This window comes from Salvelinus alpinus, chromosome 28 (assembly GCF_045679555.1).
Source record: "Salvelinus alpinus chromosome 28, SLU_Salpinus.1, whole genome shotgun sequence".
Classification (NCBI taxonomy): Eukaryota; Metazoa; Chordata; class Actinopteri; order Salmoniformes; family Salmonidae; genus Salvelinus; species Salvelinus alpinus.
In genome coordinates this window covers 38,572,332-38,588,619 of record NC_092113.1, presented here as the reverse complement: position 1 = coordinate 38,588,619, position 16,288 = coordinate 38,572,332, and the positions used below count along the sequence as shown (strand labels likewise).

At 42.7% G+C, this 16,288-nt stretch overlaps 1 protein-coding gene across 8 annotated transcripts in view; it reads left to right on the top strand.

Annotated features, from left to right (window-relative positions):
• The first annotated feature begins 4,957 nt into the window (after nucleotides 1-4,957).
• Nucleotides 4,958-16,288, top strand: part of LOC139557831 (myelin transcription factor 1-like) — a 59,934-nt gene continuing 48,603 nt past the window's right edge. For 4 of the 8 annotated variants that reach the window (XM_071373062.1, XM_071373063.1, XM_071373061.1 and 1 more), the window contains exon 1: nucleotides 4,958-5,034. In XM_071373062.1, coding sequence (XP_071229163.1) covers nucleotides 5,010-5,034 — 25 coding nt within the window. In that variant the 5' untranslated portion in view covers nucleotides 4,958-5,009. The other 4 variants (XM_071373067.1, XM_071373064.1, XM_071373068.1 and 1 more) reach the window with 3 other exon arrangements.

Here is a 16,288-nt window from a genome sequence, read left to right as displayed (position 1 = left end):
GAACGTTCTTGTAAAATCAGGTGAATGTTTTTTGTACCCAAAAAATAAACATTGTAGAATCATCTGCACAACTGGACAGTTGTTGTGTTGTGGGAACATCTACAGTATTTTGTGATGTCTCCACAATGTTCCCACCAGACTGTCTCCACAATGTTCCCACCAGACTGTCTCCACAATGTTCCCACCAGACTGTCTCCACAATGTTCCCACCAGACTGTCTCCACAATGTTCCCACCAGACTGTCTCCACAATGTTCCCACCAGACTGTCTCCACAATGTTCCCACCAGACTGTCTCCACAATGTTCCCACCAGACTGTCTCCACAATGTTCCCACCAGACTGTCTCCACAATGTTCCCACCAGACTGTCTCCACAATGTTCCCACCAGACTGTCTCCACAATGTTCCCACCAGACTGTCTCCACAATGTTCCCACCAGACTGTCCCCACAATGTTCCCACCAGACTGTCTCCACAATGTTCCCACCAGACTGTCCCCACAATGTTCCCACCAGACTGTCTCCACAATGTTCCCACCAGACTGTCTCCACAATGTTCCCACCAGACTGTCTCCACAATGTTCCCACCAGACTGTCTCCACAATGTTCCCACCAGACTGTCTCCACAATGTTCCCACCAGACTGTCTCCACAATGTTCCCACCAGACTGTCCCCACAATGTTCCCACCAGACTGTCTCCACAATGTTCCCACCAGACTGTCCCCACAATGTTCCCACCAGACTGTCTCCACAATGTTCCCACCAGACTGTCTCCACAATGTTCCCACCAGACTGTCTCCACAATGTTCCCACCAGACTGTCTCCACAATGTTCCCACCAGACTGTCTCCACAATGTTCCCACCAGACTGTCTCCACAATGTTCCCACCAGACTGTCTCCACAATGTTCCCACCAGACTGTCCCCACAATGTTCCCACCAGACTGTCCCCACAATGTTCCCACCAGACTGTCTCCACAATGTTCCCACCAGACTGTCTCCACAATGTTCCCACCAGACTGTCTCCACAATGTTCCCACCAGACTGTCTCCACAATGTTCCCACCAGACTGTCTCCACAATGTTCCCACCAGACTGTCCCCACAATGTTCCCACCAGACTGTTCCCACAACCCAATAAAACATACTGGGAACCATTAAAGAACAGATTAAATGTGTTCTAGGAACGTTTTTGCAACATCAGGTGAATGTTTTATACAAACATTCTATAATCATCATCACGACTGAACACTTTTTTGTGTTATGAGAACATTTGCCACAACCTAACAAATGTTCTGGGAACTTTTTCTGGGATAACTCCACAATGGAAAGAGTCAGATTACACCATAACAAGAATCTGAAGGATATTGAATAATGAGGATGAAATGGAAATTTCAATGAATTCACACAGGGGTCATTTTTCCTCGACTGGGTCTTGTTAATTCTTCTATTTCATGCACTTCTCTGTGTTATTTGTTTGAACTTTTGTGTCTTTATCGTACAGACTCCCAGGTAGCTGTAGGGCATGTCAGAGTTCAGCAGCCTGTTCTGTAGTGACTTCATGGTTATTAAGCAAGGGACAGGGATATCAGAGAGCAGGGTGAAAAGCCTGGCTGGATAGGGGACAGGGGAGGGGGGAGGGGGGAGATGGAAGAGGGGAAAGGGAGGAGGGGGGTGCCTAACATTAATAGGTTAATGAGTGTGTAGTGCTCAGGAAGAATACAGCGGGGGTGTCTGGCTCCCTCAGAAAGAAACTTCTGGTGGCATTAGTGAGGTTCGCACTCTTTTTAAATGAGAGTCTCTCTTTGTGAGCCATGCAGAGAAAGCAAATTTAATAAGCAGTGAATCCATTACATGTGCTTCCTATTTTTTCACCATAGCAACGCTGGCTAGGGGGCATTGAGACAAGGCTATGTACAGAGGACATTATTATCTAGGAGGGAGGCGCTGTCCCCGACAGACACAGAGTGCATAAACAAGGCCTGGAATTAGCTTATTGTGTCTGCTCTAGGAATATAAAGAATATGGAAAACTATACTATAGAGAAATATAAACTGTAAAGTCAGACAGTCAAATAAGAGAGAATATGATTTATTCAATATGCATCAATTGGATTATTGTTTTTCACACTGTGCTGCATGAAAGCAAGCATCGAAATGACTCATATGGCAGGCAGTGTGTGAACCGGTTTTGAAGCTGTGCAACGTCATCATGTCACTGATATTTTACTGAAACACTATAAAAAGGGTATGTATTTTAGTCATAATTTATCTGAAGTACAGAGCTGGGCCCCTCTTGTCCCAGAGCCTTGGTAGCATTAAGATCATCGTTAGCACCATGTTACGATGTAGGCTAACTTTGGTAGCCGAGCTGTTTCCCAAACCGTCGGTACTAAAGTTCCACTTAAACACGCTCATAATTTAACGACTGCTTCAGACTACTCGTAGAACAGAACAGCTAGATGCTTTTTTACCCTTAGGCATCACTTTATACACAGAAGATATCCGTTAAACACAGAATCAAGAAGTGTATCTCTGTGACCGCCAATAACTTCAGAAACGAAGTTGACTTACAAATAGCCTACAAAGTTGCCAATGTCTTTTCAATTGTTATAAACAAGCGAAGAGTTAAACGATGCTTCAAATGAAAACCGAGAAGACTGCAAACGATGAACACATTATAGGCTATGTAGGCCTATATATTTCAATTACATTGAAATAAATGTTAGGTTCAGTCAATTGAATTATATTTAGCTAATTCTAGGCTACTGTCTGTATCTTTAGCATCAATATATTTCATGATGTGTAACAATCTGTGCTCAGTGATGTGCCAAATCTTGATTGTGTGCATCTATGGTAAGCATTTCGAATCAGCCACCTCAATATTTGCAGCCATTGGTGGTAATATCTCTCTAGGATAGGAGCTGATCCGTCTTCAGTATTGTGGAATAATTATCGTGCAAAAGGAAGACTTGACTAGAGAAATCTGATCCGAGAACAGCACGGCTTTTCTTTCGATCCTATTCCTATCAGTATCGATGACATGGTGTAATGACGCACTTAGGGAACGTTCTCTATATGTTCTTGTTAAGGAAATACTCTTAAACGTAGATATGTGTTTTGGATTGTTGAGTCAATTACACCATGCAATATTTAAGTGTATCTTTCAACAACAACAAAAAATGTAAATACAACGTTTTTTCCCCGAATATTTAGGTAAATTAGCAGGCTAACTCATTTGAACCTGCGTCGTAGTATACCCCTCTATACCGGAACTAAGTGAACAACAGGGGGAAAAGGTAGAGAACAGAACATCAATAAACAGCGGTGGTGGAGGTGGTGGTTCAGTGAGGATGGGATGAAAATCCCATGGTGACATCATTACCATGTTGTATCATCCTGAAGTAGTAGCTGCGGTAGTCTATTGTTGTCTGTATTGTGGTTGTGTGAGTCAGGCTATATACACTACATGACCAAAGAATGCAGACAACATCTCATTCCAAAATCATGGGCATTAAATATGGAGTTGGTCCCCCCTTTGCTGCTATAACAGCCTCCAGTCCTCTGGGAGGCTTTCCAATAGATGTTGGTACATTGCTGCGGGGACTTGCTTCCATGAAGCCACAAGAGCATTAGTGAGGTCAGGCACTGACTTTGGGCGATTAGGCCTGGCTCGCAGTTGGCGTTCCAATTCATCCCAAAGGTGATCGATTGGGTTGAGGTCAGAAATTAACTGTACAGGCCAGTTCATTTCTGTCACACCGATCTAGACAAACCATTTCTGTGTAGAGCTTGATTTGTGCTGAAACAGGAAAGGGCCTGCCCCAAACTGTTGCCACAAAGCTGAAAGCACACAATAGTATAGATTGTCATTGTATGCTGTAGCGTTAAGATTTCCCTTCACTGGAACTAAGGGGCCAAGCCTGAACCATGAAAAACAGCCCCAGACCATTATTCCTCCTCCACCAAACTTTACAGTTGGCACTATGCAATCGGGCAGGTAGCATTCTCCTGGCATCCGCCAAACCCAGATTCGTCCGTCGGACTGACCGACGGTGAAGCGTGAAACGCATTTCCACTGCTCCAGAGTCCAATGGCAGTGAGCTTTTCACCACTCCAGCTGATGCTTGGCATTGTGCATGGTGATCTTAGGCTTGTGTTCGGCTGCATGAAGCTTCTGACGAACAGTTATTGTGCTGTCGTTGCTTCCAGAGGCAGTTTGGAACTCAGTAGTGAGTGTTGCAACCGAGGACAGACCATTTGTATGCGCTAAGCGCTTCATCACTCGGCGATTCCGTTCTGTGAGCTTGTGTGGCCTACCACTTCACGGCTGAGCCGTTGTTGCTCTTAGACATTTCCACTTCATAAAGCAGAACTTACAGTTGACCGGGGCAGCTCTAGCTGGGCAGAAATTTAACGAACTGACTTGTTGGAAAGGTGGCATCCTATGATGGTGCCACATTGAAAGTCACTGAGCTCTTCAGTAAGACCATTCTAATGCCAATGTTTGACTATGGAGATTGAATGGCTGTGTGCTCGATTTTACGCACCTGTCAGCCAAATCCACTAATTTGAAGGGGTGTCCACATACTTTTGTATATATAGTGTATATTTGTCAGGATCTTACTCAAAAAGACTTTGAAAGTAAAGTTAACATTTTTAAAATTGAATGTTTTTTTTAAACTAATGTTTCCACCAAAGAATGCAGAGTATTTGTGTGCCAGTAGTGAAATGTCCAGACCAGACCAGCGTACCAAATGTTCTTTGTGTTAGAGTTGTATAGCCATTGTTGTTGAAAGCTGAGAGTGACCGGCCGTGATTGGCTACGGGAGTTGGCAGCAGTCAAATACCCTTCTTTGTACGGCCCCATCTGATTGGTTTGACTTGGGCTAGCTGAAATTACCCCTCCCCTCCCTATCCCCCTACAAGTTGAACGAAGTTTGCTGCAACTTTTTCCCAGAGAAGTTAACTTCTCAGTAATTGACGGTCGCGCGTGGGACAGTAGGGGACCGCAGACATGAAGCTGTGTCTCACTTTTATAGGTTAGTCAACTAATCTTATTTTTTCCCATTGACAGGTACTTGGATTGAACATGTGTTTTATAGCGAGTTGTTTGTGTGATGAATGTACTGATGTTTGTGATTTTCGAGATTCCGATGCAAGAGTTGGCGACACTTGATTAAAACTCAATTAAATAGTCTTCATAATGAGTTTAGCCTACTGAGCTTTTTTGTTTGTGTAGCTGACATTTTTGCGTCAATTTGTTGCATTATAATTATTTTTTATTCGTTTTTTTTACCTAGGCCTATAGCGTCATGATAAGTGACAATAATGTAATAATTTATTTTAAATTCAAAATAATTTCGCCCAAAATGTCTAGAATACCGGTTTTACTTCAACTTACTTTTTATTATTCTGGAAATAAAGTATAGTTTGATTTGATTTACTCATAGAAAAATGTGTTCCTTATGCTACTTTAAAACAACAATTGTTGCACATGAAAACAAAACAAACACAATTTCAGAGATTATTATATTTTATTTCTAAATAGCCTACTAAATAGCCTAATCCTTAGAATAACCGAAATCTAAACTCCCTAGACCTTCCGGTAGACTTTCCCCAGACAAAGGCCAGTGTATTCCCCCGGTGACGTGTGGCTCAGTAGCCTACCTTGGGGACAATGCCATCTCAGGCTGCAAGCATATTAAAACTTTTCTCTTGTTGTATATCAGCTTGTTCCATCTGTCGAGGGACTTCTATGAGTCGGGACTCCCCACCTCCTCCGTCAGCTGCCACCATTTGCAATATTTAATACTGCCCATCGGCTTGTCACAATATAGCCACCGCGCTACAGCGACGTGACCATTGTCGAGGCCATCTGCAGCGAGACTTTAAACAATCGGTTGAAGAAAAAAGTTACCAGCTGGTAACCGAGTAACTGCTCGGGGTCCTTGAGTTTTGAAAAAAAATATGGAGTTGTTCCGAGAAACTCTTCAGGAAGATTTTCAGAAATCCGGGGGGTTTACCAAATAAAAGTTTGGATTAGGGTATACACTATGAACAAAGCAAAAAATATGTGATCAGATCAATGAGGCCATTTTGAAGGAATAATTAGACTATGATAGGCTATTTATATGAAACCATATTTAGGCTATAAAGTGATGGGGCTAATATTGTACACATCAATAGACAAAAGTAATTTAGCCTTTGTTGTAGGTCCATAACTACACGACATGGTCAAAAGTATGTGGACACACCTTCAAATTAGTGGATTTGGCTATTTCAGCCACACCCGCTGCTGACAGGTGTATACAATCGAGCACACAGCCATGCAATCTCCATAGACAAACATTGGCAGTAGAATGGCCCGAACTGAAGAGCACAGTGACTTTCAACGTGGCACTGTCATAGGATGCCACCTTTCCAACAAGTCAGTTTGTCAAATGTCTGGCCTGCTAGAGCTGCCCCAGTCAACTGTAAGTGCTGTTATTGTGAAGTGCAAACGTCTAGGAGCAACAACGGCTCAGCCACAAAGTGGTAGGCCACACAAGCTCACAGAGCGGAACCGCCGAGTGCTGAAGCGCACAGCGCGTAAAAATCATCTGTCCTCGGTTGCAACACTCATTACTGAGTTCCAAACTGCCTCTGGAAGCAATGTCAACACAAGAACTGTTCGTCGGGAGCTTTATGAAATTGATTTCCATGGCCGAGCAGCTGTACACAAGCCTAAGATCACCATGAGTGATGCCAAGTGTCGGCTGGAGTGGTGTAAAGCTCGCTGCCATTGGACTCTGGAGCAGTGGATACGTGCTCTCTGGAGTGATGAATTACGCTTCACCATCTGGCAGTCTGACGGACGAATCTGGGTTTGGTGGAGGCCATGAGAACGCTACCTGCCCAAATACATAGTGCCAACTGTAAAGTTTGGTGGATGAGGAAAAATGGTCTGGTAGGCCCCTTAGTTCCATTGAAGGGAAATCTTAATGCTTCAGCATACAATAACTTTCGAGACGATTCTGTGCTTCCAACTTTGTGGTTTGGAGAAGGCCCTGTCCTGTTTCAGCATGACAATGCCCCGTGCATAAAGCGTGGTCCATACATAAATGGTTTGTCTAGATCGGTATGGAAGAACTTTACTGGCCTGCACATTGCCCTGACCTCAACTCTATCGAACACCTTTGGGATTAATTGGAACGTCGAATGCGAGCCAGGCCTAATTGCCCTACATCAGTGCCCGACCTCACTAATGCTCTTGTGGCTGAATGGAATCAAGTCCCTGCAGCAATGTTCCAACATCTAGTGGAAAGCCTTCCCAGAAGAGTGGAGGCTGTTATAGCAGCAAAGGCGGGACCATCTCCATATTAAGGCCCATGATTTTGGAATGAGATGTTCAATGAGCATATACCATATACTTTTGGCCATCTAGTGTATGTTGTCGAGCTTGTCATAGGCTCCAAAGACAATTCAAGTTTTACAGAACAAGCCTATTCAGCACGCACTGCTGTCCATGGTCCTGAAACCATAGTGGGCTAGGCGGCAAAGGAGCTGTCCATGGTCCTGAAGACATACAGGACAAGTTCAAACTTACTGTAGCCTTCTCACTGTGTGTGTGTTCTCAAAAATGTGATTCTTTACAATTTTCAAGGTGTGTAGATTTAGTCACACACACTTAAGCCCTGGGCCTTCACCTGTCTCCTGGCTTCTGCGGACTCTATTTCTTGGATCGGAGGCAAAGGCAGATTTTTTGATTCTGTCTTTTGTTTACTCTATTGTCGACGCTGTTGTGTTGACTAACGCCTTGCTCGGAGCCGCACAAGTGAAGTCATACTGATGCGCCGTGCAGGACACCAGTGATTGATTTCAGCTTCAATGCATAACAATTGGATTGCATAAAAAGACCCTGCTGCAAAGAGATAAGCATTTAATAGAATTTCTGAAAGCTGAAGGTTGGCTTTTTGGAATATTCCCTATACATTCTACGGCGTGGAGACAACAGACAAAGGATGGCATTTGTGGGAAGTATTTTCAAATGGATTGTAATGATTGATTGTCATTTTCACTAATGGTTTCCGAAACAGCAAAGCAAAAACATGGCGTATGTAACATTTGGGAGTGGATGCCAAGTTGCTAAATGCTAACATATTTACATGTCTCTATTAGCAGAATGTTATCCATGCCAAGTGGCCCAAACAGAAATAACTTTTTATGCACTGCCACAACAAAGCTTCGATCATCACTGAGATTTTGGAACAAATATGGCACGGTTTCACTGGCCACTCAAGATAGGGATTTTATCTGACAGAAATAGAAACCATGGACTATTCGTCGATTTTAAAGATCTACCATCGTGTGTTATAATTATTTGAAGCTCGAAAGCTTGTATGTTTTTACAACACTATTGACTTTCGTTTAAGTCTTTACCTATGCTGTACTACTGCCATTTTCCACGGAGACTTACTCTCTCTGTGTTTTCAAGAACCACTTTCCATATGCACTCGAAACTAACAAATGAGATGCTGTCATCCCCTGCTATACATACTAACTCAGGGCATACATTAATTCCCTGCACGAGAAAAGTGTCCATTGTGTGAGTTATTGGTCAGTAGCACCTCTGAGGAATGGGGGGGGGGGGGGGGGTTAGATGACAGCTTTAACGTATGCATGCTTTTATGGAGTATCAAAGATTTATCTCTAGGAGGAAAATAAGAGCCTTCTGGGGTTGGTTGTTGGTTGTTCCCTAGTAAAGCCAGCCTAAAGCTCATGGCCTCCGACTTTATCCTCCCTGATTGGAAGTGCACAGGATCATATAAAAGTGCAATAATTGTTCCATTACTAGGCTATTTGAATTATAATATATACAATGCCAGTAAAAAGTTTGGACACACCTACTCATTCAAGGGTTTTTCTTTATTTTTACTATTTTCTACATTATAGAATAATAGTGAAGAGTTCAAAACTATGTAATAACACATATGGAATCATGTAGTAACCAAAAAAGTGTCAAAGTAGTTCAAAGTAGCCACCCTTTGCCTTGATGACAACTTTGCACACTCTTGTTGGCTGCTTTTCCTTCACTCTGCGGTCCAACTCATCCCAAAGCATCTCAATTGGAATTAGGTTGGGTTATTGTGGAGGTCAGGTTATCTGATGCAGCACTCCATCACTCTCCTTCTTGGTCAAATAGCCCTTACAAATCAAATCAAATTTGTCACATACAACCTTACAGTGAAATGCTTACTTGCAAGCCCTTAACCAACAATGCAGTTTTAAGAAAATCCCTAAAAAAGTAAGAGATAAGAATAACAAATAATTAAGGAGTAGCAGTGAATAACAATAGCGGGGCTATATACAGGGGGTACCGGTACAGAGTCAACGGTACACAGCCTGGTGGTGTGTTTTGGGTCATTGTCCTGTTGAAAAACAAATGATAGTTCTACTAAGTGCAAACCAGATGGGATGGTGTATTGCGGCAGAATGCTGTGGTAGCCATGCTGGTTAAGTGTGCCTTGAATTCTAAATAAATCACTGACAGTGTCACCAGTAAAGCACCCCCACACCATCATACCTCATCCTTCATGCTTCATGGTGGGAACCACACGCTTGAGATGATCCGTTCACCTACTCTGCATCTCACAAAGACACGGTGGTTGGATCCAAAAATCTCACATTTGGACTCATCAGACCAAAGGACAGATTTCCACTGGTCTAATGTCCATTGTTCGTGCTTCTTGGCCCAAGCAAGTCTCTTCTTCTTATTGATGTCCTTTAGTAGTGGTTTCTTTGCAGCAATTCGACCATGAAGGCCTGATTCACGCAGTCTCCTCTGAACAGTTGATGTTGAGATGTCTATTACTTGAACTCTGTGAAGCATTTATTTGGGCTGCAATTTCTGTGGCTGGAGCTCGATGGTTTTTGCGACTGCACTTGAAGAAACTTTCAAAGTTCTTGACATTTTCCGCATTGACTGACCTTCATGTCTTAAAGTAATGATGGACTGTCATTCTTCTTTGCCTATTTTAGCTGTTCTTGCCATAATATGGACTTGGTCTTTTACCAAATAGGGCTATCATCTGTATACCACCCCTACCTTGTCACAACACAACTGATTGGCTCAAACCCGTTAAGAACTAAATAAATTCCACAAATGAACTTTTAAAAAGTCACACCTGTTAATTGAAATGCATTCCAGGTGACTACCTCATGAAGCTGGTTGAGAGAATGCCAAGAGTGTGCAAAGCTGTCATCAAGGCAAATTTGGCTACTTTGAAGAATCATTTAATTTTTTTACACTTTTTTGCCTGCTACATGATTCCATATGTGTTATTTCATAATTTTGATGTCTTCACTATTATTCTACAATGTAGAAAATAGTAAAAATAAAGAAAAACCCTTGAATGAGTAGGTGTGTCCAAACCTTTGACTGGTACTGTATATATTTGTAATAAAAGCGTATTAATGCATATCAAAGTGTGTGTGTGTGTGTGTGTGTGTGTGTGTGTGTGTATGTGTATGTGTGTGTGTGTGTGTGTGTGTGTGTGTGTGTGTGTGTGTGTGTGTGTGTGTGTGTGTGTGTGTGTGTGTGTGTGTGTGTGTGTGTGTGTGTGTGTGTGTGTGTGTGTGTGTGTGTGTGGAGAAGCAGAGAGAGAGAGAGTAGGGTACACTGAATTATAGTGGGGCAACCTGAAGCCCTGCCCATATGATGCTCTCGGTTTTACTACTGCTTCCGTGATGTCATGGCAAAGGGCGGAGGGAGGAAAGAGGTGGGGGGGGGGGGGGGGGGACAATGGCTCATGTAGAAAAGGTAAGTCAATATTACGTTTTCTCGCTGACAAAGGCAAATTAAGCCATGTTTTTGCTTGCAAACAAGTAACATTTAACGCCTCAGATCTGGAACTCGGCGCTGTCGCCATTTTCAGGAGGCCGTCCTGCGCTGGCGTTTCACGGATTGAAATCTGGATATTAAAGGCTACGGGGCTAGAATCAGATTGTTTTCGAGCTGTAACGGAGGACATCATCCACCAAACTACTTGACAATCGTCCACCAAACTACTTGACAACGAACCGAACTCACTCAAAACAAAAGCAAGACGTACAGAGAAAATACTAAGGAAATATTCAGTGATTCAGGTAATAACATGTTCTAAAAAAAAATGTGTTACATTGCATAGTCTACAGCAAATCTATAACAACTGATTGTTTATGATACAAAAGTATTCGTGTTTTTTTTGTACAACTTTGTATAGCCGTTAGTTTCTGAATCGTTGCATTATCATGCATTTGAATTTGGAACCCAAAGAGGATGGAGTGAGTGTTGTCAGGACTTGATAAATATATTGTTTTATTTGTCATATTTCTCACTAGTAGGAGACGGTCTGTAGTTCATGTTTCTCAATGTATAGGATGCAACTGCCATTTGCCAATCAAGGTTGCCTGTTTTGGACTAGGATATGTTTTTGTGTGGAAAAGTGTATCACTTCCTGTCCTGCATTGATGTTTCCTTGTTGATGCAATTAGGCTTCCACAAGCTGACGTGTATGTGTTGACATTTTTGGGAGAATACGGTTTTATTGAAAGAGAAACAGATAAATCTATCCATATATCTATTTAGCATACTCAAAATCATTGCGAGTACTCCGAATTAGTCAACTATGGCGCTCACTTTTAGAATATCGGTGATATTTACGCGCTTGTCGCTGTGACTCTGCTTGTCTGTGCGTAGAGTTGGTCATTGTGTTTCCGGCAAACCTAATCTAAACAACGTAAATCCGCATTGATCTTGAAACACAGCTGTTTGTGTTCAATGTACACAGTGCTCTTTCACTTTATTTTCTTCGATATCACCTTCTCTTTGGAATGTATTATATCGACGACATCAGTCGCCGTTACCTTGCTATTACGCAGTTGACCACTATTAATGTTTTTATCACTGTTTTGTCAATTTTATTCTGTCTGACCATCCACTGAATAATTTAGGTAAACTTGCTTTACTGGGAGTTTGTTAGTTTCATATGACTGCGTGTAATTAAGGTTGAACAATGGGCGTTGCACAGGAGTCCCAGCCAAGCGTGTGGATGGAGGAGGATAGAGGAGGGGTGGCCATTTGATCCGCAGCAGAAAACAGAGATGCTCCCTTCACATGTCAGGCGCCCTTAGTCAGATGCGCAGATAAAAGTCCTTAGCAAATTCCATTTCATTTGAGAATCTAGGATAGAACGCTCAACATGCCCGTTCCAAAATCTATTTTTGTCGACTTCTGCTCTGTTGACTTTGGCCATTCGTAGCCTACTGATCTGGTTTGAGTCGGTGTCTGGTATGTTGTGTTAAATGATGCTGCTCTCTCTGCTTAGTTGGTCACATAATGTGCCATGCGGTCTGTCAAAGCACCTGCGCCTAAGATGGAGGATGAGAATGAAACACTGGGCCATTATGAAAAAATGTCCTCTGGTCGAAAGTTTGGACTGTTGTGTTCATATCTGTATTCTACTGCGAAGGTCCTGGTCTCTCCCAAGAACGACCACATGCTTTCTTAACTAGCTACTGTTGCTACTACAACTATCTATTGTTACTATTATATATAGGGGGGGGGGGGGGGGGGGGGTACTATGCTGCCACAAGGCAACGGCAATACTAGTCATATAGTGAACATTATAACGTCATCGAATAAAATATCATATTTGAGGTACTTGCAGTGCCACATTGATATGAGTACCCATGTCTACGTTGATTAAAAACCAGATTGCAGCCAGTCCATGGTAGGTAGACTAGATAAATGTTTTTAAATGTAGTCTACGGTGTGTTTATTTTCTCTATAATAGCCAGGTTTTTCCCCCCTATGCTTCTTTTGCAATTTATAGTAAATACATGCGGGACGACGATATTGTTTGTAGATAATAATTGAAGATGATCCTATGCCTGTGTTTTATTAATTTATATAGTATTCTATTCCATAGACCGCATATAAACTATTGACGCTTTGATTATTTGTTTTATGAATATTAATATTCGTTATTATTAAAACGGTAAATGTGGATCTAAGATTGGGATTCTGATTGAACTCTTATCATGAGTTGAAATGCACCCATCGGCCGTGATGCTGGCAGCAGGTGACACCGGAACATAGGAGAGGAGAGTGCTATAGAAACGTTGAGGGAAGCAGCTGGGTCAAATTGCGCCCTCGTCATTCAAAGTCTATCAGAAACCAGAGCAGTAGAGCCAAGGGTCAGGGTCGTCCAAGCAGTCCATATAGAAACAAGTGTCATTTATAACAAAAACCTTGGAATAATGATTCTTATTGTGTAGTTGGTGAACATCAACTTTATAAAGCCTCTGGCATTCGGAGTATTCCGTTATGGCCATTTTACAACTAAAAGCCTTAGACTCGTTGAGTGCGACCCCCATGTTGAACAGGTGTGGCTTCAAAAAGGATATCTCAACGATGGTGAATGTGGCTAGAGTAGGAGGATACGATCCTTAAAGAAGTTTTACTAATAACAGTCTTTTCAGCATTTATCGAGAGTATTTTCACAGCCTCAACAACGGCCTTCAGGAGCAGAGCTGTTGTCGTTTATGACATCATAACTGTAAAAAAGAAACTGGTACGAATGTGTCGGAATAGTGAAGTGTGTGTCGACCTGTTTTATAGTTGATATTCTGATGGAACCTCCCAACCAATCTGTGCAAGACCCTCTGGCACATTGTCTCATTCTGACAAAATAAATTATTCGTTTTCTTCACTCTAATTATTATTAGTTTTCTTTACTAAAGTCGGCTTATTTTTTGACCTTCTAGAACCGTATATTCTTGTCTATTTTTTATCGAATATGAATAGTTTTAAATCGACATTACTACTAGGATTAAATTAAATAATGTATTAATGCTTTTCATTGATGGATATATTGTTGTTGTTATTATTATTATTATTAAGTGCAGCTAGTGTAGGCTTTTATGTTTTGTCAGAACATGTGATTTGTCCTCTTTCGTTAAGAGTTAACAGCCTTCCCACTTGGCCCAGACGTCAGTTCAACGTCTGGGTTTGATTTACATTTGATTGAGTTCGTCAGCTGAAGTGAATTCAACGTAAAATCAACAACAACAAAAATTGTCACAATTGTCATTGGATTTAGGCTAAAAGTTGGGTGTAAAAAATAAACGCAATTCTTACACTGAAGACTTTTTTTTTGCAAATCCAATCAGTTTTCCAAGTTGATTCAATTTCATCACATTGCTTTTGTTGAAATGAGATGGTAACAACGTTGATTCAACCAGTTTTTGCCCAGTGGATTGACTAGGTCAACAGTAATTACACCAGGTTATTTATAAATCCGGTTTAATTTAACCCGGATGTACAGATGGCCCAGCTTAGATGATTGTAACAACATACTCTGGTACTTAATCTAACTATGTATTTAATATCTGACTTTGCGCCATTGTCCCGTCCAGATGTTATTTATGTTTTTTGCTGAAAAAGATTTGTCTGAGTTTGTCACTAACTAGATAGTTTGACACTATCCTGAAAAAACGATTTATTTGCGCTTTTGAAAAGGCTGTGTCCCCCCCCCAGTTAAAGTTTGTATATTCATTTCTTCAGTCGTTGTGCATTTTCATTCACTGGCCTTTCGTCTAGTGTCTCTGAAATGAACTTCCCTGACAATCAACTAATTGTCGTCTTTCCAGCTCTCTCATGACTCAATGATGAGATGACATCATAATAAATAACAACGAACACCAACTGATCTCCAAATGAGGAGTTGTGCTGTTCTTTACTGCTATACTGTTGAATGGGCTTTAACACGGGGGAATGGGGCTTTAACACAGGGGAATGGGGCTTTAACACAGGGGGGATGAGGCTTTAACACAGGGGGGATGGGGCTTTAACACAGGGGAATGGGGCTTTAACACAGGGGGAATGTAGCTTTAACACAGGGGGAATGGGGCTTTAACACGGGGGGAATGGGCTTTAACACAGGGGAATGGGGCTTTAACACAGGGGGAATGAGGCTTTAACACAGGGGGGATGGGGCTTTAACACAGGGGGAATGGGGCTTTAACACAGGGGGAATGGAGCTTTAACACATGGGGAATGGGGCTTTAACACAGGGGGAATGGGCTTTAACACAGGGGGAATAATGGGCTTTAACACAGGGGGAATGGGGCTTTAACACAGGGGAATGGGGCTTTAACACAGGGGAATGGGGCTTTAACACAGGGGAATGGAGCTTTAACACAGGGGGAATGGAGCTTTAACACAGGGGGAATGGAGCTTTAACACAGGGGGAATGGAGCTTTAACACAGGGGGAATGGAGCTTTAACACAGGGGGAATGGAGCTTTAACACAGGGGGAATGGAGCTTTAACACAGGGTAATGGAGCTTTAACACAGGGGGAATGGGGCTTTAACACAGGGGGAATGGAGCTTTAACACAGGGGGAATGGAGCTTTAACACAGGGGAATGGGCTTTAACACAGGGGGAATGGGCTTTAACACAGGGGGAATGGGGCTTTAACACAGGGGGAATGGAGCTTTAACACAAGGGGAATGGGCTTTAACACAGGGGGAATGGGCTTTAACACAGGGGGAATGGGGCTTTAACACAGGGGGAATGGGGCTTTAACACAGGGGGAATGGGCTTTAACACAGGGGGAATGGGGCTTTAACACAGGGGGAATGGGGCTTTAACACGGGGTAATGGACTTTAACACAGGGGGAATGGGCTTTAACACAGGGGGAATGGGCTTTAACACAGGGGGAATGGAGCTTTAACACAGGGGGAATGGGCTTTAACACAGGGGGAATGGGGCTTTAACACAGGGGGAATGGGCTTTAACACAGGGGGAATGGGCTTTAACACAGGGGGAATGGGCTTTAACACAGGGGGAATAATGGGCTTTAACACAGGGGGAATGGGGCTTTAACACAGGGAGAATGGAGCTTTAACACAGGGGGAATGGGGCTTTAACACAGGGGGAATAATGGGCTTTAACACAGGGGGAATGGGGCTTTAACACAGGGAGAATGGAGCTTTAACACAGGGGGAATGGGGCTTTAACACAGGGAGAATGGGGCTTTAACACAGGGGGAATGGGGCTTTAACACAGGGGGAATAATGGGCTTTAACACAGGGGGAATGGGGCTTTAACACAGGGAGAATGGGGCTTTAACACAGGGGGATTGGGGCTTTAACACAGGGGGAATGGGGCTTTAACACAGGGGGAATGGGGCTTTAACACAGGGGGAATGGGCTTTAACACAGGGGGAATGGGGCTTTAACACAGGGAGAATGGGGCTTTAACACAGGG